Consider the following 22,401-nt stretch of genomic DNA (forward strand, 5'->3'; position numbering starts at 1 on the left):
GCTTTGAGCCACATTTATTTGCTTGAAAGTTGGTAGAGCCATTTGACAACACATTAATGTTCAGATCTATCCCTGAAAAGCCTATCTGCAGAATAACCACATGGATATGGACCTTGCAGATGTACTCCCTGTTATGGTAAGGGTTAGGGTCTTTTCATTCATGTATGGTCAGCAGCTTTAACACTATGATGCTAAGCATGCTACCACAGCACTGATGTGATAACCTGCCGTAAAAAAAGACTCCAAAACTCACCCACAACTTCACCAGAGCATTATTCACCATTGTTCTTTTACCACCACTTGAAAATGTCTGACTTGGTTACTCATTTGCTCTGCAAGACAACCGCCCCCAATAATATCCTGGTATTCTTGGTTCCAATGACTTCCAAATGACAGTTGGCTTGCTGGGTTTGTGAAGATGTCCTACATCCTTCCTGCCCAGCAATTTGTAGTGCAAGCCACAGCCACAACAGTCATATTAATCTGAGGTGCTCCAAACTCAGCCTAAACCTGAGTTTCCAGCAACTGCAAAGAGCTGCAACAACACTACTGGATACTGATACTTATTGCTGTTTTTATTATTCAGTGAGAAATCCTCAATGCTCAGTATGATCTGTAAAAATATCAACAGATAAACAATCAAAGTATTTTTCAATCTGTTTAATCTCACCGTTATAGGTAACAAGAACTGGCTGCTTAATGTCAAACTAATGCATGTCATGATTAACTAAGGAACGAAATGTTAAAGTAACGCTAGGGGGAGTCTTGCTTTCGCAACCCGGCAGACTCCAATAAGCTACACCTGAACTCAGCGTCTTGATGAAGCGGTGCGCCTGTGTGCGCACATCCAACATGCATTCAAGCGCGACGCAGTAGATGCAGCTGTGTTAAGTGTTAAGCAAGAATAAGGGCGCAACTTGGAAAGGGTTTGCAAATGCTATCTGTCGACTACTTTAAACACCGAGAATGGACGACAGGTAAGCAAGATCTTTATTTTATAGGTTTATAACTAATGGAAGTTGAGGCAGGAGAAAATAATTTGCTTCATATCTGACCGGCATATTGAACGTAATTTGAACAAACGCAGATGCAAAAACACAGATTAACTTCATTACTACTATTTATTCAAATCAAAGGTGGCTGTCAAACATTTGGCATAGGGAAACAATCAATGGAGTATGAAAGTAAGTGTGAAGAATATAAATCAACATTGCTGATCGAATGCGATGAAAAAGCCATGGTCAGTTATGTCTGGACGGTTGGGCGGTTTGTCATGTAAGTTATCATTGGACGCTGAATTACTCCACGGATTTAGCTAATTTAACTGACTTTGTTTTGCTCACGTACATTCGTAAGGATTCATTCACGTAAGCATTCACGTAAGGATTGTTGGAACCAGATAGCAGTGTGGTTTTCTATCCCAACGTTCTTCAACTCTCAAAGCTTGACCGTTTCTTTTACGCACTAGCCTACTTATATATGGATCGAACCAGGACTATCGAAGGCTTTCAAAGTAACCTGATAACAAGAAAGAATTACGTCAATACCTGACCACACATACCTATAGATAAAAGTTTTCTTCTTGCACAATCAGTACTGACATCATTTCTACATTATATCAGTTGCATTCCTCCATAAGCAGTGCACGTCATCACCCACATATTCATCATTCTGTCAGTTGTTTATCATGCTGGCTGCACACGCAATCAGAAAATGCAGACACTGAAAATGAGTGACAGCTTAATTCGTATCAAACAGTCATCAGTGCATGTGGCTCTCGCTGTCAATGCCAATCGCTCTGAATCAGCCTCTCTCCCTCCACCACCTTTTCACAACAACAGGGCACAAGGCAGAGAGCAGCTGTCGAGTCCAAGATCGCTGTCTGTTACACGATTGGCAATTTCACTGCTGAGCGGCACAGCAAATAAATATCATCAGAGTACCTTGCTCTCAAGTTATAATCTCTTTCCAATACCCTGTATCTGTGTACTATTTTTAAACAGGATAACTGAATAAGAGATCATCTTGACCTCTGAATGCATTTATCCTGCTTCTTGTTTGTGGGGTTTTCTTTTAAATACAATAGGGCCATAGACACTATAATATGCCGCTGACTGAAAATGGATTCTAAAAATGACAGACAAACAGCTAAAACCCAGACAGTATTGTGGAAGGAACAAGTCAAGTCACTTTTATTTATATAGCACATTTAAAAACAACAGGCGTTGTACACTTTCCAGTCAAAGTAAATAAATTGACGATGAAAACATTACACAAAAATACTTACACTTTCTTTAAAGGCTCAATGGCCTTTGAAATGAGCACAGGGCCATGCTGTGGTGGCCTAATGTGTGTGTTCTCTCTCAAATGAAATGCTTTAGCGCCACAGCAGGGCAGCAAAGCTTCTGTGGTCCCTAAGCAACTAAATGGAAAAGCAGAGATGGTCTGCAGTAAGTGTGCGAGGCAGCAGTGATTCTTGACTGATAGCGATGCTGGCTCGAATTAGTTTTTATTCTGTGTCTGCCGGCATTTGTTGGAGGTGCTCAGGTACAATGGTAGTGGTTGAGGTCTAATTTTCAGGGCACAGGGACAGCCCAGAACCATACAAGCCAGTGTCCAAATGAGTTACCAGGTATTTTGGAAATGGTATTTTTCAGTGAAGGAATTGTGCAAGTATAACTGCTTATGTCCTATGATCCCACCATGGAGTTAGTGTTTCCTTGCAATGTCTGTAGTTCTTGGTCCAGGGTCTGCTTTCAGACATTACCCCTCATAGGAGTCCCCTCTCTCTCTCTCTCTCTCTCCCTTACAGGTATGAAATATTCCCTGTTGCAATCACTTATAAAAAACAATTCTTATTCTTGATTGATGAGTATATTGTGTTTTTAAGTGTCTACACTGGAAATACTCAAACACCCAAAGTGCAGAACATTTATTTAATTAAATATTTTATAAAAAATTAAAAATGTATTTATTCCAAGGTCAAAGGTGGACTTCACTCACTGAATAGCAATGTCTCACACTACTTCCAGTCACTGCAAAGTGGTGTAATAAGCCTATATTAATTTACTATGAGTATCATTATTGGCACCATTCAGATTAGTGAACCCCTAAGCATACCAACAATGCATTGCAAACAATGCGTTCAGAATTGCAAGATAAAAAGTTTCAATGGTTGCCATGCTCAAATGTGAAACATGAGGTTGCACTTACAAGCATGAGAGATACAACCATGATTTTGGAATTTGGCTTGTAATTTGTCTTTCCTTTCGAAAAGAGGAGAGGAGGCATAACTGTCATATACAGTACATGGATGTACCTGAGTCATCACTATTAAGCTGGACTGAAGATCTATGCAGTCTTATAAAGCACACCCTAACACACACTGAGACACACACATACATACATGCACGCACACACACGCACACACACACACACGCACACGCACACGCACACGCACACACACACACACACACACACACACACAAATATACCAAGGCCCTTTCCTCAGGTCACAGTGTGCAACTCCAATAGACTGTGAATTATTTCATTCCAGAGGCTGAATGATTAATAACAGTATTCAGAACCAAGTTATGACACATGTGAGTTCTACTTTGAAGTCCAGGTTCACTTTAGAATTCAAACTACAAAAATGTTGACATACAAGGGTACATACTGTATGTTATGAACCAATAACAATACAATCTTTTACACAAACATTTGCAGTAGCCCAACTGCATACCTGAAGATCCAGATATTTAATTGTCTAATATTATACATTTTGGACAAATTCACACAGTGCGGGTCAATTTGACCCATAACATAATGAATGTGATTCTTTTTTTAGCATAGTAGGAGGGTTAATAATGCCTCCGATATACATGCAATGTTCCCTGACAATTTCACCCTTGAAATCACCCTTGTCACAAAGTGCATGAAAAGCATTTTATTTTTATTTTGGTTTGACACTGTACCCACATTAAGTGTCTATACATGTCTGCAAAACTGTGAAAATTCTTGTCCGTATACCCGTAGAATTTGTCTACCTCTTAATACAATTCAGATACATTTTGTTACCGTGTCTGGGCCTCTATATGTATTCAGCCATTCCATCCAGCTTAAAAATACAGTTTTGGAATCTGGAGAAAATATTGAATCAATGTGCCAAATTCTAATACTCTGGTCATATGTATGGCCAAGTTACTAAGCTCCAAAGATCGCTCCATAGATCAGAACAAATGCTTGTGACTGACTAAATGCTTAATTTAAAGGTAGTTTTCAGATGTAATAAATACATTCCAAGGTTTTTGGAAGTAGGAAGCTACAATTTTGGAATATGTCATGGAATATGTTTGGAATATGTCATGGATTATGTTAAGAATATGGAGTGGTGGATGCCCATAGTTCCAATGACATGACCCCCCCTGAGATGTCTTGATTAGTGTATAATGGCATGCATCCATTTGCTCAGAGAAACACACTAACAGCTGTAGAATAATTTTTAAGGCTTTCAGTTTTTCTTTTTTTTGCTTCGTAATGTCGTCCACTCCTGAAATGTCTTATTTGAATAATTCGCTGTAAAAGCCTCTCATCGTGGTGGCTTGATCATGTTTTGTGAAAAGCCATATCTCCTCCGAGGGCCACGAAGAAAAGCAGGTGTAAAGAAACGATTTGCATGGAGAATGAGAAGAAACTTGGCCTTGTCCCCTCACTATGTCTATTCTGTGTGAGACTCTTCTGGGGCCTCAGGTGTTGGTATTCACAGCAGTTATCGTCCAGGGCCAGGAGACAGTCATGTTGGCAATTATTTAGCAATTAGTGCTAGACTGTGAATCCTCTCGCTAATGATGGCACAGGCATTCTCCCTGTTCACTAATGCAATCCTTATTTTCAGGAAAATCGATAGGATGGACAATTGCATTACAAGAGGAAAAACCCCCAAAGGAAAATGAACAGCTGCATTTGCATTTGGTAGAGAAAATCTTGTTAAAGCCTCCTGAAATTAAGGAGTTGAGGACAAGGAAGAGTACAACTAAAACGGACAAAACACCTTTGAGAACAAACATGGCAGTTTTTTTCAACTTCATAACATCAATAGACAGACAGCAGACAGGAGTACAGAAGTGTTAAATGTGGTTCTATTAAGAAAAGAGACAGCTAGACATATACATACTGTAAACAAAATACAGACGCAAACACATTCATACACACCTCCAAACAAAACAAAACAAACAAACAACACCATGGCGGAAAACGTCAGCTCCAGATCGGACAGCCCTACCAATGTGTCTCTGGCAGGCTCGGTTGATCTGGTCTCACAATCTCTGGAGTACAAGGCCGTCTCAGTGTTCCTGGTTCTGCTGGTCTGCACTATGGGCATTGTGGGCAACATAATGGTGGTCCTGGTTGTCCTGACTACACGACACATGCGCACCCCTACCAACTGCTACCTGGTGAGTCTGGCTGTGGCAGACCTGATGGTACTGGTGGCGGCAGGCCTACCTAACATCTCTGACAGTCTGACTGGTACCTGGGTGTATGGCCATGCTGGCTGCCAGGGCATCACCTACCTACAGTACTTGGGCATCAACGCTTCTTCCTGCTCTATCACCGCTTTCACTGTGGAGAGGTGAGTGCCACCTAGTGGTATCGAGGTGAAACTGGTGCCTACTTTTGAATGATTTGAATGTTTACATTTAGTCATTTAGCAGACGCTTTTATCCAAAGCGACTTACAAGGATGTATACACATTTACACTGATGGCACACTGCACATCAGAAGCAATTAGGGGTTCAGTGTCTTGCTCAAAGACGCTTCGACAGGGAGTCGAACTAGCAACCTGCTGACTCCTAAACGACTTCTCTACCCCCTCTACCACTGTCGCCCCACAAGCTTATTAAAGTAACACTATGCAACAATTTGACACTTTTTGAGATATGGTTTTACAGGCAACTAGTTTTGGTACCATCCTCAAATTCATTTTGATATCATATGGTCATGTGAAGGACAGATAAACACCTGTGTCTTCCCCACTAGCCATCCAGGATATGCCCTATGTAGTTCTATGTAACGGGCTGGTACACCCTGCAAAAATGGAAGAAAATGACATTGCCAGCTAAACTGCCAAAAGACACCAGTTAGAGTGTTGGCAAGCTTCTATCAGTGTCAGCTGGGCTGTTGGTGGTGTTTGCAAGATTTTTGCATGCCTTTTAGGTAGTTAGATTACTAGTTTTGGAACAGAACTCCGTATTGCTTCTTTAACTGTCTATTAGCATTTATATAGACATCATTTTCATGGAGAGTGTTACTTCAACTGTGTGTTTTTTCAAATGGATAAAGTCTGAAATTGAAAGGGAGATTCTTCATAATTCATGAATTGTGTAACCAAATGTTTATGCCACATTTGCAATACAACTGATTTCATTCAAACCAATTTATGTATTGCATTTTATCCAATGACAGGTACATTGCAATCTGCCATCCGATGAAAGCCCAGACAGTGTGTACGGTGTCCCGGGCGAAACGCATCATTGCAGGCGTGTGGGCCTTTACCTGTATCTACTGCATGGTGTGGTTCTTCCTAGTGGACATCCAGGTGAGTTGGGTCAGGCTCTGCCCACTCCCCTCAACCTTCTGATATTACTTACATTAAAAACCAGTGATTTTCCAGGGATTTTCCAGTTTCCAGTGGGATGGGATTTGGTTAAAAATACTGTGTCGGGATCCAAAAAGGTGTCTCATACACACATAGGAAAAACTAAATTAGTCTTCATTCCCCAAAGAGCATATCCATTTAAATCAATAGAATACAATTCCACTGTATTAAAGAGGATCTAGTATGCTTTTCCAGTTTTCCCCTTTCCTTTAGTGTGTTGAATAGATTTGTGTGCACATAAACGGTCTGCAAAGTTACAAAGCCCAAAGTACACACCAGAGGGAGTAACTCGCTCCCACTTTTCCTCAGCTGCCTGAAACACCTCGTTGGAATTCCAGCCCTTTTCCTTTGTTACAAGATGACCCAACCTCATAACACAATCCTTATTGCCCACCTAGCTGACCAAGCAGAGCACACTGGGTTCATTGGGAGGGGGGGAGTGTTTCAGACAGAGGGTGAATAGAGATGTACAGTATGTACAGTAAGAAAACAATTTGATTATGGAATATTGAAGCATGGAAATCTATTCTAGTTTATCCCCCCCCCAAAAGTAATTATGAACATTGAAAATGAGCATCATAAGCAAGGCTAGATCAAGAAGTGTGCTCCACCCAAATTGGTCTACTTCATTCTGACTTCAACGTCAATCACGTTTATTTCACACACACACACCCCCTCCCCCATGAAAGTAATGACATGGACATGCATTCAATTGTGTGAATTAGAACATCTATAGTTCCATAGTTCTATAGCTATTGCATGGAGACGTCATAGGAACCAGTGGAGATACATTTTCTCAACAAGAATTAACCTGTTCGAAATGCCCGAGACTCAAAATTATGCAGATATACTGTCTGTCAAGAGACAAACAGAGAGTCTAGCTATTGCACACTTGATAGAAGTAGGCTAAACATAAGCAAAGATATTTAATCAAAATCTTTTACTGGAGAACGGCTTAACATTAACTGCACAACTAGCATTGAGCATTGCATAAATGACAAATTGACACGCATACAGTATGATAACTGTTTAGACTCAACATAAATGTCTCACAGATATTAAAATCGATCTCCATATGGCAGCAATCTTCATTTTTCGAATCTAATCTTTCTAGCTGTCTCGTCCCTGTTTCCATTTGCCTTCTCCGATGTAACGCCCCAAATCCTGATTTGATGAAATGTGCATCTCTTTCTGCTTCAGGTGAACCCTGATGGGCATGTGCAGTGTGGCTACCGTGTGTCTCGCGATCTCTACCTCCCCATCTACCTCATTGACTTTGCCATCTTCTACGTGATCCCGCTGCTGCTGGCTATCGTGCTGTATGGCCTCATTGCTCGTATCCTGTACCTTAACCCACTGCCCAATGCCCCGGGCTGCGGTGCTGCCACGGCAACCACGCTCCGCAGGAGCTGCAAGGAGCCTGCCAACAACATCAACAAGGGAGGGCGACCTAAGAGCACGCTGTCATCCAGGAAACAGGTGTGTGTGTGTGTGTGTGTGTGTGTGTGTGTGTGTGTGTGTGTGTGTGTGTATGTGTGTGTGTGTGTATCTGTTCATCACCATGAGGGAATGTGTGTGCGTGTGTGTCCTTTCATTTGCACACATGTGTAAGCATGTGTGTATGCGTGTCTCCGTTAATGAATGCTGTTCATCTTCATTTATTTATGGCTGCCATCCAGACATTTTGGTCACGCCTCTCCACTGTCAGCGTGCTGTGCTGAGGCCACCTGCAGCTCCCTCCAGCCAAAATATTCACCATTAGCCAGTTAAAGGAGACATGAATCTGTGTGTACAATGATGATTTTGATTTTGGTCATAGTTATCAAACTGTAGGGTAACAAAATGTCTGCTTTTTCTGCAAGTCAAAGAAGGTTCCACTTCAGGTAATGTATTTGCCCTTTAAAAGGTAAAACCTCAATATGGCTAACAGAAACAGCTGGTAATCCTTTGCGATTGAATGTGTGTGAGTTGAAGGAATGCAATTAGGAGGGTGGGCAGGCTGAGGTCCGGTGCCTATGCGGTGTGAATGATGTCACGTCAGAAAGCAGCAGCTCTGAGATGGGAAAAGGGATGAAGACAGATGGCGAGTGATTACTACCATAACCCTCCAATCACACATCACCAGACATACATATACACACACACACCTATGCAGACACATTCACACACACACACACACACACACACACACACACACACACACACACACACCACACACACACACACACACATGCACAGACACACACACACACACACACACACACACACACACACAAGGCTGCTGTCAGTTGATATATGACTCTTGCCCATTAAGTTTATACCCCTGTCAAAGCCTTTCAATGCCTCTTGTTTATGGGTGATTCGATTTTAATGAACGTCGACATCACTGACAGACACTCTGCTAGTTCCTGACACACGCACATACATGGTGACTTGTGATATGCTAATAACTACCCATATACCCTCTCTCACGCACCTCAAATTAAAATATGCTTGAGACATCAGTCACAAATGTGAACTTTGTGACTGCGTGCGTGCACCAGATACGCACACAGAATCACTTTAGATAGAAGCATCTACCATATGTATAAATGTAACATGCAAACTTACAGTGTAGAACAGATACTATTTTTTTCTACCAGTATGTGTGCTCCCAGGATGACTTTAGTACTGACTACCTCTTGTTATCACAAGTTTGATTTGGTCTTGTTATTACCTGGCCGTACCAGTTGAGTTTGGTCTTGTTATCACCTTCCTCTACCAGTTGAGCCACAGGTGTAAAGACTACAGCAGCCACCCATCCACAGGAACACAGATCTACCCCCACACCCATCCACAGGAACAAAGATCTACCCAAACACCCATCCACAGGAACACAGATCTACCCCCACACCCATCCACAGGAACAAAGATCTACCCCCAGCTGCTGCCACACTCTAGTGTCCCATTCACAGAGAGATCAGAAAGGGGAATTTTGCCTTGTTTTTTGAGGGCGCATTCTCTATTTTTTTTTATTCTTTATTGCTTTGGGGCAATGGATATTAATTAAGGGAATACAATCATAAATATGCCAGATTTAGCCTGATTTAGCTCATTTACAAAACATAAAATCTTAATTATAGTGGTTTCATAGCAGGCATATATTTCTATTTGTTGTGTGAACACTACATGGAGTAGGTATCCATGTGGAATAGGAAGGAAGATTTCAAGTCCAGTGTGCATCTGCCATCTATGCAGTAATTCAATAATGAAGCACATTTGTAGTTGAATGTGGTGTTTCAAGGTAGGCACGGAGATAACGTATGGAAATAATGTATGTAGATAAATGCTTAATGACATAATATATTTCATATGTATGTGTATATCTCCAAACAATGTGTATATCTCCTACAATAAGGAGTTAAGAGTAATTCTAAGTGTTGGAAGATCATAACACTGCATAAAAATATTCACTTTAAAAGTAAAATTCTGATCGATCTCCTCTCACAAAGTTTAATGTATTTCGTTTCTTATGGATTTTTGCCCATAAAAAAAAAATCAATATCATGTTCAATTTGAGACGGGTCATTTGTAGTGAGATATGAGCTGAGTGCTGCATTTTGTCTTCTTTTAGGGCTTAGTGAGGGCTTGGTGTGTGTGTGCATGTGTGCATATGTGTGTGTGTGTGTGTGTGTGTCTGTGTCTGTGTGCATGTGTGTGTGTGTGTGCATGTGTGTGAGTGTGTGTCTGTGTGCATGTGTGTGTGTGTGTGTCTGTCTGTGTGTGAGTGCACACATGCTTGTGTGTGTGTGTTCATGTTTTGCTGTATGTGTGGCACCGATCACAATCTTGAAGATTTGAGAGGCCTCCACTTGAGCTGAAGATTAGCATAATGTGCTCTGTGATGTTCACTGAAGTATCCTTAATGCCGCTGATGATGGCAGCCTTTAAGCTCCCTCATGAATAAGCATCTCTCCATTTCTCACCATCTTTCTCTCTGTCATTCTCTCTCTCTCTCTTTTCCCGTCTTTCTCTCTATCTGTCCCTCTCTCTCTTTCTTTCTCTGTCTCTCTCTCTCTCGCTCTCTATTCCTCTCTCTATCTCTCTCCCACTCTCTAGCTCAGCACCTCCCACCTCTTGATCAGTAGCGATAATCACAGAGACTTCATAAAGTTTCCCAATATGGTTTTGGGGATACCAATCAGCATTAAAGCCAACAAAGGGGGGGTTAATCCCCTTGTGGTTGTCAGTGAGGGTGCGACGTTTGTCTCTGAGTGTGTGTGTGTGTGTGTGTGTGTGTGTGTGTGTGTGTGTGTGTGTGTGTGTGTGTGTGTGTGTGTGTGTGTGTGTGTGTGTGTGTGTGTGTGTGTGTGTGTGTGTGTGTGTGTGTGTGTGTGTGTGTGTGTAGTGTTATCGGCATGGCAGACTTGATCTCAGCTCTCGGCCTGCTCAGGTCCCTTCTGTTCTTTTGTGGGGCCTGATCAGAAGTGGCAGATGGCTTTGTTTGCGTTCAGATGATAGCCTTCATTCTCTGATGAAGGATCACAATAGGCACATGCATATTCAAAATGTCAGCCCAGGTATCTTTTTCATTTGCTTGTTGCCAGCTCAATGAAACGCTTTTTCTCTCCTGACACTTGAGCCCTTTGTATGAGTGCAGCCATCGCGCTGTGATTATAACTCAGGAGTAACTGGCAATTACAGAGCGGTGTAAGAGAGAGTTCCAGGTGAGAAGAGTGGGAGAATGCCTGCTCCGCTGTGTGAGGAGAAGGAGGCGAAAGGCCTGAGAGACTGGAGTCTGACTGTGATCTGCTTCGATCTGTCGCACTGGGGTTCTGGAATGTCTGCGAGCAGATGTGCTCTGTCGCCATGGTCACAAAGCCTGGGGTAGAGGCATGGTACAATGTCCTGCTGTTACTCTCTCTCTCTCTTTCTCTTTCTCTCTCCTCTCTCACCCTTTCTTCTATATCTCACCCTTCCATATGTCTTCATTCTTCCTTTCACTCTCTCTCTCCTTTTCTTTTCTCCTTTTCAGCCTATCTTTATCTTCATTCTTTCATTTGCTTTCTCTCTTCTTTCCCTCTCTCCATGTCACGTTCCCTTACATCCTCTTTCTCTCTTTTCTGCACTCTCTCACTCTTTCTTTTTCTTCTTTCCTTCTCTCCATGTCACTTCCTCTCCTCTTTCCCTCTGTATGTCACCTTTCCTTTGCCTTCTTTGTCTCTTTTGCTCTCTCTCTCTGTCTCTTTTTGTATTCTTACCTTCTGATGCCTTTTTCGTGGGGCACAACTGCTAAGAACCATCTGGCTGAGTCATTTCAAAAGGTTGCAGCAGGCTAAGCCAAGCTCCCTCCGGGTTTGAATTTATCTTTGAGGAATTTCAAAGCATTCAGCTCAGACCCAGTATGTACAGTATTTACATCTCTCTGTGCGTGTTGCTCATAGAAGGGAACTGAATGAAAAGCTAGTACCCAGTGGTCCCGGACGTGCACTGTAAGCCCCAATAAGTTGAGTTTACTTAAAAAATTTGAGGAAAGTGGTTGCCTTAAAAACATCAAGTAATGTATAATAAAAACTTGAGTACATTTAACTTAAAATATATTGCAATATCAACTGCTTTGCATAGTGACTACATTTAAAGCATTAAGTTCAATGAACATAAAAATTCCAAGTCGATTTAACTTCAAATCTATTGCAATATCAACTGCTTTGCATAGTGACTACATTTAAAGCATTAAGTTCAATGAACATAAAAATTCCAAGTCGATTTAACTTCAAATCTATTGCAATACACTAAGCCCAGATAAGTTGAGTTTACTTAAAAAAATTGAGGAAAGTGGTTGCCTTAAAAACATCAAGTAATGTATAATGAAAACTTGAGTACATTTAACTTAAAATATATTGCAATATCAACTGCTTTGCATAGTGATTAAACTTAAAGCATTAAGTTCAATGCACTTAATTCCGAAGTTGATTTCACTTAAAATATTTTGTACTACACTTAAGTGTGTAAGTTCAATGCACTTAATTACAAGTTCAAAATGACAAGTTTTTGATTTTACTTTTATTTCAACACTTTTTAGAAAACCAAAAATACAAAAACTTAAACGTAAAAAATAAAGTTTTTTTTTTTATTATTGCAACCAGTTAGCACCTACTCGCAAGCTGCAAGCTGATTTTTCAGCGTCTGAATTTTTGGTGGCAGCTTGCATTTCCCCAAATTAAGCATAACCTGAACATACACAGACATTCCTGATATAAACATGGAAAAGGCTCTGTTCTCGCTTAACTTCCATGTTTTAGTCTATAATGTTTAAATAGCTGTGCTCTCTTTTCACAGCTATGAGGACAGTAACTGCACTTCCAAAACATTGTAAAACAACAAGAGGAGCGATTCAATTAAACATGCTCCGCATTCAAGTTGTGACCACGTTAGGTTAACCACGGCTGATTTGTAGTTAGTTTTTTTGCCAAATTAATTACAGACTTCATTTATTTAATGCTTTTCAGCTGTCAAGAGCATTCACATTCCCATAATGCACTCTGGTCATGACTAAAACTCAGTAATTGAAAGCCACTTAACACTTATTTACTCATTCGACTTTATCTACAAAGTAGTAGAATATACTTAGAATTTTTTAGTAATGTCATCACACTTAGTAGAATATACTTAACATTTGGTAGTAATATCATAAAACATCAATTCTTTAAGTGAATAAAACTCAGTAATTGAAAGCCACTTAACTTAAGTTAACACTTAGGTTTACTCATTCGACTATATCTACAAAGTACTTAGAATTTTGTAGTAATGTCATCACACTTAGTAGAATATACTTAACATTTAGTAGTAATGTCATAAACTTAAATTATTTAAGTGAAAAAAACTCAGTAATTTAAAGCCATTTGACTTAAAGTTATTCACACATTCGACTATATCTACAAATTGGTAGAATAAACTTAGAAACTTGTAGTAATGTCATCACACTTAGTAGAATATACTTAACATTTAGTAGTGATGTCATAAAACTTAAATTTTTGAAGTGCATTGTAATTTAATTGTTTAAGTACAGTAGACTTGATAAGAAATTGGGGCTAACAGTGTGTATTCAAATGCGGAACATCAAGCACAGGGTTTTTATTGTTTTGTGGCAGCCCTTTCAATTTTGTCTTCCTATGGAACATTGTTACATTGTTTGTAAACACCTGGAAAATTGAGTATTTCATCAAGTGGGCCGTGTGTAATTTTCAGTCTTTTGATTTTTACTGTAGTTTTGTATCATTCAGAAGTCTTGGAACATGAAACCTTTCTACTGTGCTTAATACATCCTGCATGCATTTGTCTGCCGTCTGCCTCTTGTCCGCCCCAGGTGACAAAGATGCTGGCGGTGGTGGTGATTCTGTTTGCCCTGCTGTGGATGCCCTACCGCACGCTTGTGCTCATCAACTCCTTCGTGAGCAGCCCCTACCTGAACGCCTGGTTCCTGCTCTTCTGCCGCACGTGCATCTACGCCAACAGCGCCATCAACCCGGTGGTCTACAACCTCATGTCGCAGAAGTTCCGCTCTGCCTTTCGCGACCTCTACCGCTGCAAGCACCACAACGCCCACTCCCGCTCATTCTCCCTGCTCCAGTCAGGCTACAGCATGGCCAGGGACCCCCGGACCAACACCAACACCAGCACCAGCCTGGCCAAGAGCAACGGCACCAGGGAGACCGGTAGGAAGGTGGCATTCGGGGCCCCGGCAGGGAGGACCAGCCCGGAGCCCTCTTTCGTCACCCAGTGTACGGACACTGAGGTGAAGGCCGCGGAGGCCCCCGAGGCTCCCAGGGCCCAGGCAGAGGCTGCCTGTGAGGTGGAGGTGAAGCCTGCTGCTGGACAGTTGCAGGAGATGAATGGGGAGATGAACCACAGTGTTGTGTGATGGGACTAGAGACCGGATGTGGTGAGAAGGATCCATTTGCTATCCAGGATCTATTGATAGATGTCAGAGCCTGTTCAGACACACACACACACACATAAACACACACACACACACACACACACACACACACACACACACACAGACACACACACACACACACACACACACACACACACACACAGACACACACACACACACACACACAGACACACACACACACACACTCACGCACACACACACACACACACACACACACACACACACACACACACACACACACACACACACACACACAATGCAAATGCAGATTCACACACACACACACACACACACACACACACACAAGGCTGCTGTCAGTTGATGTGTATGACTCCTGCCCATTAAGTACATACCCATGTCAAAGCCTTTCAATGCCTCTTCTTTTTGGGCGAATAGATTTTAATGAACGCCGACATCACATGACAGACACTCTGCTAGTTCCTGAAGCATGGCAACCGGACTCAGCCATGTTGACGTGGCTTACGTGTAGACTCCTCAGCACTCAAACCTCCATGAGACTTTTTACCAGCCACAGAGGCACGCAAGCATCAGGTTGGCAATGACAGGACTATTCCATGATTCCCATGGGGATCTCTGCCGTGAGCACTCAAATGAGAGAAAGGAAGCACTTACTCAAACTCTGAGCACCGCAGACAATACTGAACATCCCTCTCCATCACTGAAGTTTGTTACTCATTGAACAGTAGTGTCTCCTCGAATCCTCGGAAACGGCTTGTTTTACCTGCAGACTTTATATTTTAAATGACAGGAGTAGATACACACAACAGCTCCCATTGTGATTGATATTGGATAGATTATTAGCACTAATGCAGCACATCCCCCTGAAGGCAGCCCCTGGCCCAAATTTCATGACTTTAGCTGAAGGGTTTATCCGAGGGTCCTGTTGACTGTACCTATGTCTGTGGTAGGGTGCAGGCTGGGAGTGAAGCTTTACTGTGGCCCCTGGCCGTCTGTCAGTGTAGCATGTATAAATCATCTGATGCCTGCAGATATTTCAGATGCAGTTAGTCGTGAGGGAACCGCTTTAGAAAGCACTTTGTCTTTCTAGCCAGTGCCATAGCTCTGAATCATGTGCCCTGCGTCTTCAGGCGTTATTACTTTGCAGGGTTATTGCTCTTCTTAAAGGCTATAAATATTTTTTTCATTTGAGGTTCTCTTCCACCCAGTAGACCGGTACAGTTTCCACGTAAAGCGTCTGTGTATGTATATGTGTATGTGTGTGTGTATGTATGTGTGTGTATGTGTGTGTGTGTGTGTGTCCGTCTGTCTGTCTGTTTGTCTGTCTGCATCTGCGTCTACATTTGTATTAATATGTGAAACTTTGTTGACTTTCTAACTTCACCAACAAATGTTGTATATGAGCATCGTCTGCAAAAAAAGGGGCTACTCCAGACGCCAGTTTAGTCTGTCTTCTCTCAACTCATTCTGACTCATCCGTCAACCCAGTGTGTCTGTACGTGTGTGGGTGTGCACGCACGTGTGTGTGTGTGTGTGTATGTGAGTGGGTGTGTATGTATGTGTGAGTGTGTGCGCGTGTGTGTGTATGTATATGTGTGGGTGTGTGTGTGTGTGTGTGTGTGTGTGCGTATCTGTACGTGTGTGGGTGTGAACGCGCATGTGTGTGTATGTATGTATGTGTGTGGGTGTGCACGTGCGTATGTGTGTGTGTGTCTGTGTGTGGGTGTGCGTGTGTGTGTGTCCTGGTGACACCTTTCCCTTACAAAGTTTGAGGCTGCTCCTCCTGCATGAAAGCTTTAAAATCCAGACAGTGCATTACAGGGACAGGGGAGAGACGTTCTTTTCATTCGTCAGAATTCACTGCGATCGTAATTACGGACTTGTAGTGTGTTTTCCTTTCAGAGCAGGCAGCCACTCTTGCATTTGCTGTTGTTAATTACAGTGTTGTGATCTCGTGATACTCCTGCCAGCACGATCGCCATAGGCAGATGTCGGTGTTGCTTTAGGTGCCTGATTTAGAGCATACGACTTTATTGTTTATAGCTCTGCTGCTTGTTTAAGTGATATCGTTTGCCTGTCATGAGCTGTGAGATCTGTCTTTTCAATAGAGAGCTTTGCTATTGCCTTACGTGTTATAAATGCTTTATCGAACATTTGATTTGAGTTGTAATGTGCTGAGCCTCATTTGGATATCTGTGAGTATGGTGTATGTGTTAACTTGAAGTGTGCAGGTGCAGAGATGTAGATATGAGTTAATCTGCCAGCAAAGACAGATTCGTTTATTTATTGCCTTTATATTAGCATATTCATGACCGCTTGGAAATGTTCTGTGTTAATAAATGTATTCCTGCAGATTTGTCTTAATGAGATGTTTGGCTTTTTTCCTTGTAGACTGGCTGGATATGAAATTATGGATATGGAAATCAGCATGAGAGACTTTCACACATTTTGAGTAAATGGAGTTTCGTGACTGTTTAAGGGGGAGGGAAGAGGACATTTTGTCTCTCTTCTCCAGTCAGTTGAGATGGACTAGAGATGGACTTGAGATGGAAAGCATAAACAAAGAATAATGATAATAGTAACACCTTACATTGTAGTTACTTATAAATGCACTATACAGTCCGACAACACACAGCGCAGTCCATTAAATGATGTGAAAATGTCTCGAGAAGTCTCCAGAATACACATCTTTATCCATCTCCAGTAGTATGACCACTTAAGATCAGCATTTTAAAGCTTATGTGATCCATGGTTGTGCTGTTATTGTCATCCTTGGAGGCTGACTGTACACAGTGGCTCCATGGTAACATCAAGGCCAAGGCTTAGGATCCAAGGCAGATTATAAGCATTCATTACGCTGTCTATGACCTTGGGGGAAAGTGTCAGTGTTCAGATGTGAAAATAAAAAATGGTGATATAAAACATAAGATTTAAGATGGTTTCCCCATTCAGACTAATACATACTGCATCGATGCTAATGAAGGTCGAGGCAGTCAGAAGAATGTTTTCACCGCACCTCATTTTCTACATCAAAGGAGACCTCTATGAAACTAGGTATGATAGGGCTGAATATGCTCTTGAGAGGAACACATTTTGTTCTGTAAGGTTCTTTACATCCAATCCAATGCAGTTGTCATACATGGGGTCTTATGCTAATCCTTACATTAGTATGCACACCTGGGTTGTTATAATGGACCTATATTGGCACACTAGTGAAGTGTTAATGAATTTAAATTATAGATAATTAGATTATGATTGAGGATGAGATTAGGACCTGTTTAGAAATCCAATATTACAAAGACAATATTGTTATTGCATTCCTCCTATTTTACCTGAAGTAGGAGTAATCAAAGCTTTTTGTACTTCAGACACAGAGTATAGGTAATATTACAGATGAAGAAAGCTTTGGCGAGCCAATTTACAAGTTTATCATATCTGCCTTGGGGGCTGGTGCAACCTGGCCTACGGCTGAATGATGTCCTGTCATGAATGTCAAATCCACTTTACAGAAACATGGAAACAAGAAAGTATCATTCATATTACTCTTAATTTTCACTCAAATTATGAAACACATCTTAGAGTGTTTTATGGAGCCTTACATTTAACTCCAATAATGTATTAGTTTAACTGCATTTTACCTATTTATATGGATGTATTTCTCCTGAATCTATTTGCATGTCGTTGTCAACTAAATTACCCTTACATCCAAAAACAGATCTGATTAAATTTCTCCTTAATTCACTGTGCCCATCTGTCGTGAGTGTGTGTGAGTTGTTAGACAGAGTGTTCAGCTCACCTGTGACCTGCTTTGGGCCTCATGAACCTACGCAGCCAACAGATCTCCCTGATTTAAAGGGACTGTTGAGCGAATATGAATATGAAGCAGATTTGTGAATGGCCTCAGGGATTGTTAAAGGGTTGGATAACAGATGTCAACATTTTGAGGAGAAATTAAGAAAGTGTGTTTCCAATTCCATTAAGGGGGTGGAGCTTCTCAATAAAATGAAGAGGAATGTAAATGTGAAAGGAACTTAAAGAGTGTGTTTCCAAGGCCATTAGGTGCTATTCATCTTTCTTAAAAACAATCCAACAAGACAGAAAATGTGACTACCACATTTCTCAGGGGTCTCACAGGTGTCAGACATACAGAAGAAGACCTGCACACCTACACACCATGAGCAAGTAACTCATTTAATTCAATTTAATTTTAACACGGTGTAGGTAATTGACATCATCCTCACTGGGTGTGTCTTTAGTCGTGTGTCTAGGTCTAAGCTTCGAATGTGTTGGAGACATCAGCCTGTTTTTCATGTGATAACAACCATACTAGAGGATCTATAGGGCTCGAGTGTGTTGTGTGTTTATGGAGTCAACAAACTAACTGATACCAACCTGCACATTTCCAGTAAAGATGCTGGTTTACATGTACATGAAGAAATGTATATATACATGCTGCGCCCACACAGACAAAAATGCTAAGCTATAGACCCACACAACAACATCAAAGACCTCCCGTTTAATTGCTTTCCAGTTTATGGTGAAGGGGTCAGATTTCAAACTGATTCTGCCTTTTATGATCTCAAAACAGAAAGAAAAAAACACTCTTCTGTTCCACTGCGTTGCTCTACTGTAGATGGGGCATATAGATGTAGTCGCTGAGGTGGTTGGTTGCTAAGGTTACACTGTGGTTTTTTTTACCCCCTTACCAAACGCTCCATAGCGATAAGATTGGAGAGTCGCGGGCAGGAGAGATAAGAGGGCCCTGAGAATGGATTTCCGATGGGGTGCAGAGGGGCTGCCGGGCGCAGATAAAGCATCTGGCCAGAAAAGTGAGGTGTCATTTAGCCAGATGAGGCCTGTGACAGCCCCCTCGGATCACCGACTGGAAGCGCCACAGCCGAGCTTAAACATGCTCCCGAAATGTACAGATTGCTGAGAGATTGGGGTTGTGAGATCAGATAGCACCTCAGGATGCCCTCATATGTTTTAGGCCCCATGTGAGGGTGGCGGCGAAACAAAATCCAAATGGTATCTTTTATGGGGAAAAAGCAAACATTTTACCAGAGACATTTAGCAGGAGGAGATAAAAAAGGATTTTTGCAAATCCTTTAACAGATATTTACAGATATTGAACTGATATTTACCAATGTAATTATTAATTCACCTTCAAAAACAATGAAAATGTTGATTATGCGCTGAATACCACACATGCATGGGAGGAACATAGTTACCCTTTATGGGACTTTACAACAGCATGACTGGAAACAAGCAAAACATTGATCACCTGTAATGATACCTTAAATAATATAATATATTTAATATAAAATAATACCTTAAATAATATAATAATATAATAACACCTTAAATAAAACCCCTGATAAATGAAATGACACAGCTGGTCATGAGCATGAGTACTGTGCTGTAACTTGGCATGCATGTAATTTTTTATTTATATATTTGCCAGGGTTACTACTAAAACCTCCTGTTAGATCAAACACACAAACTTATTTTCGATGTTTTCATGTTGGTGTAATATTGTTGGCGTGATGCGGAGGATGTGACGTATTTCTAACTACTTCTAATCACTAAAATCCATTAGACTACAGGCTCCAATATTGCAGGACTATCACCCAGCAAATTTTTTTAAACTACTGCATTATTGCAAATATTTGTGAACTGCTATCAAGGAGGACTATGCCAATCATTATGAATACCTTATTATATGGCAATGACAGTAGGAGCATTCTGATTGGCTAATGGGTAGTCATGCCAGCCGCGTATTGCCCTCCTCACCGGTCTGATACGGATCCATAATGCCCTCTGACGTCATCTTCGAAATGAGCGATATTGATAGTACAGCCAGTAGGAAATTCAGAAGCAGCGAAACATGAAACATCTGAAAAACATTGTGTCGTGAGAAGACTTGATAGCTGAACATAAGACATGTTTTCTATTAACAATTACCATTTCTTTTCATTTACAAAATGAAAGGAGCGAAAAATGCCATATAATAAACAACTTACTAACCTCGACCGTTCGGTCATGCCGGGAAATATCAAACTTCGGCTTTGGCGTATCAACCGAGCGATAGCGAGGTTGATACGTTAAAGCCTCAGTCTGATATTTCACGGCATGACCTCACTCTCGGTTAGTAAGTAGTTATTATAAAGTTTTTCATAGTAAAGTCTCTCCTCTGTTTTCTCACAGTCTGTCTGAAGTACTTTGATACTGAGACAAACTAACGTGTGACTTCAGCACAGTCTCCAAGCGGGGCAGGGAGCGATGCCTCGCTGTTTCACACTTTTACATCAGAAACCTCCGTCTGAATTCCATCCGCAGGATTACATTTGGATTTTCAAATGTATTTATTTTTCATTCCCTTTGAAACTGCTGTGAGAAACCAGCAGATCTCATTCATGTGGAATAAGAAGTCATTAACTGGAAGGACAATATGAAATTCTCTCTCTTTCACACACACACACACACGCTGCTCCCGCACACCAGTTGTATTTCTTGGCTGCGTGAGAAAGCTGTGACTTACGCCAAAGACTGGAGTGATGTTCAGATTAAAGAAGAAGAATGAGATGCAAAGAAAAAAAATAGATGAGTTCCTAGCAACCAGCCGGCAACAGTGCTCCATCAGATTGGCTTATCACAATCTCCTTCTCATTTCGGGGTTTTTTCTCTTTTCAAATCTGCGCCTCCCTCCCTCTCTCATTCCTCCGACGGCATTAGTTCGCTGATGCCATCAACGGAGGGCGAAGCTTCCAAGTTGGCCCCTTTTTTATTAGCTAGCGCTAGGGAAGACCGGTCTCTGATGAAGGAGATGCGCTAATCAAGCGGCACAGCCAGGCGCCACTGAAGATAGCATCTCAAAATTGTGCTTCATTTTAACTCTGGAGTCCAATCCACTTGCCGAAATGAGAACGAAAATGCACCTAAAAGACAAAATTCCTATTGTCAAAAATGTGCCAGATAACAGAAGACTGATTTTACCATGTTATCAGCAAAAAGGCTCGAGGGCCACAGCAGAATTGTGCGTGGCAGAGGGAGGGTCCAAAATCCTTGCAATGAATGTGGCCTTGGTTCCCCTAAGAGGCCATTTTAAATGTCAACAATCTCTTCTATTTAAAAGCCTGTGTAGGTGAAGAGGTTTGTGGGTGCATCTATGCATGTTTGTGATTATTATTTTATTTGAATGCGTGTGAGAGTGTGTGTTAATGTTGAGGGAGCAAAATTATTCTTACACCTACAGTGTCCTAGCCTGACGATGTCATACTCATAATTCTAGTCAGAATATGAGTCTGATATCACTCCATTGGGCTGTGATTATGGGGCGTGTTTCAACCGAACCAGGAGAAAAAATGCCTCTTCGCTCAATTGGTTACCTACAACCAATCAGAACAATGTAGTATGTGACCAGGGCCAGCTGATAAATTAAACTTTTACCGGATCCCGTAGGAAGGAAGGCAAAAACATCTTTTCGATTGACAAATGCCTTGATCGCGTTTCTTTGTTCCTCTTTCAAAATGAATGCACTGTCAATGTCTAAATGGACTCGAATCTATACATTTCAGCTCTCAAGCGGCAGCCATGTTTGTTGTAAACTAATTCAAACCAAGCGCCTTTTTATGACGTGGTTGGTTACGTTACTGTTGATCATCTGTCCATCATCGTATAAAGCCCGCCTTGCCAATTTGATTGGTACGGCAATGTCTGTCCGCAGATAATTTCTCCTCAATGGAGTAATGCCAGACCGAACTTCCCAACCAAAAAATGTGTGGGCGGGGCTAAGTTCGGTCTGGTATCCAGGCTAACAGTGTCCCTT

At 41.5% G+C, this 22,401-nt stretch overlaps 1 protein-coding gene across 1 annotated transcript; it reads left to right on the forward strand.

The window, feature by feature from the left end:
- Positions 1-862: 862 nt before the first annotated feature.
- trhr2 (thyrotropin releasing hormone receptor 2) lies at positions 863-14,681 on the forward strand. Its single transcript, XM_012832565.2, has 5 exons — positions 863-977; positions 4,895-5,629; positions 6,463-6,595; positions 7,856-8,134; positions 14,001-14,681. Exons 2-5 carry the CDS (start codon positions 5,244-5,246, stop codon positions 14,553-14,555), a joined length of 1,353 nt encoding a protein of 450 aa, XP_012688019.1. The 5' UTR covers positions 863-977; positions 4,895-5,243; the 3' UTR covers positions 14,556-14,681.
- Positions 14,682-22,401: the final 7,720 nt, after the last annotated feature.

This window comes from Clupea harengus, chromosome 3 (genome assembly GCF_900700415.2).
Source record: "Clupea harengus chromosome 3, Ch_v2.0.2, whole genome shotgun sequence".
NCBI classification, from domain to species: domain Eukaryota; kingdom Metazoa; phylum Chordata; class Actinopteri; order Clupeiformes; family Clupeidae; genus Clupea; species Clupea harengus.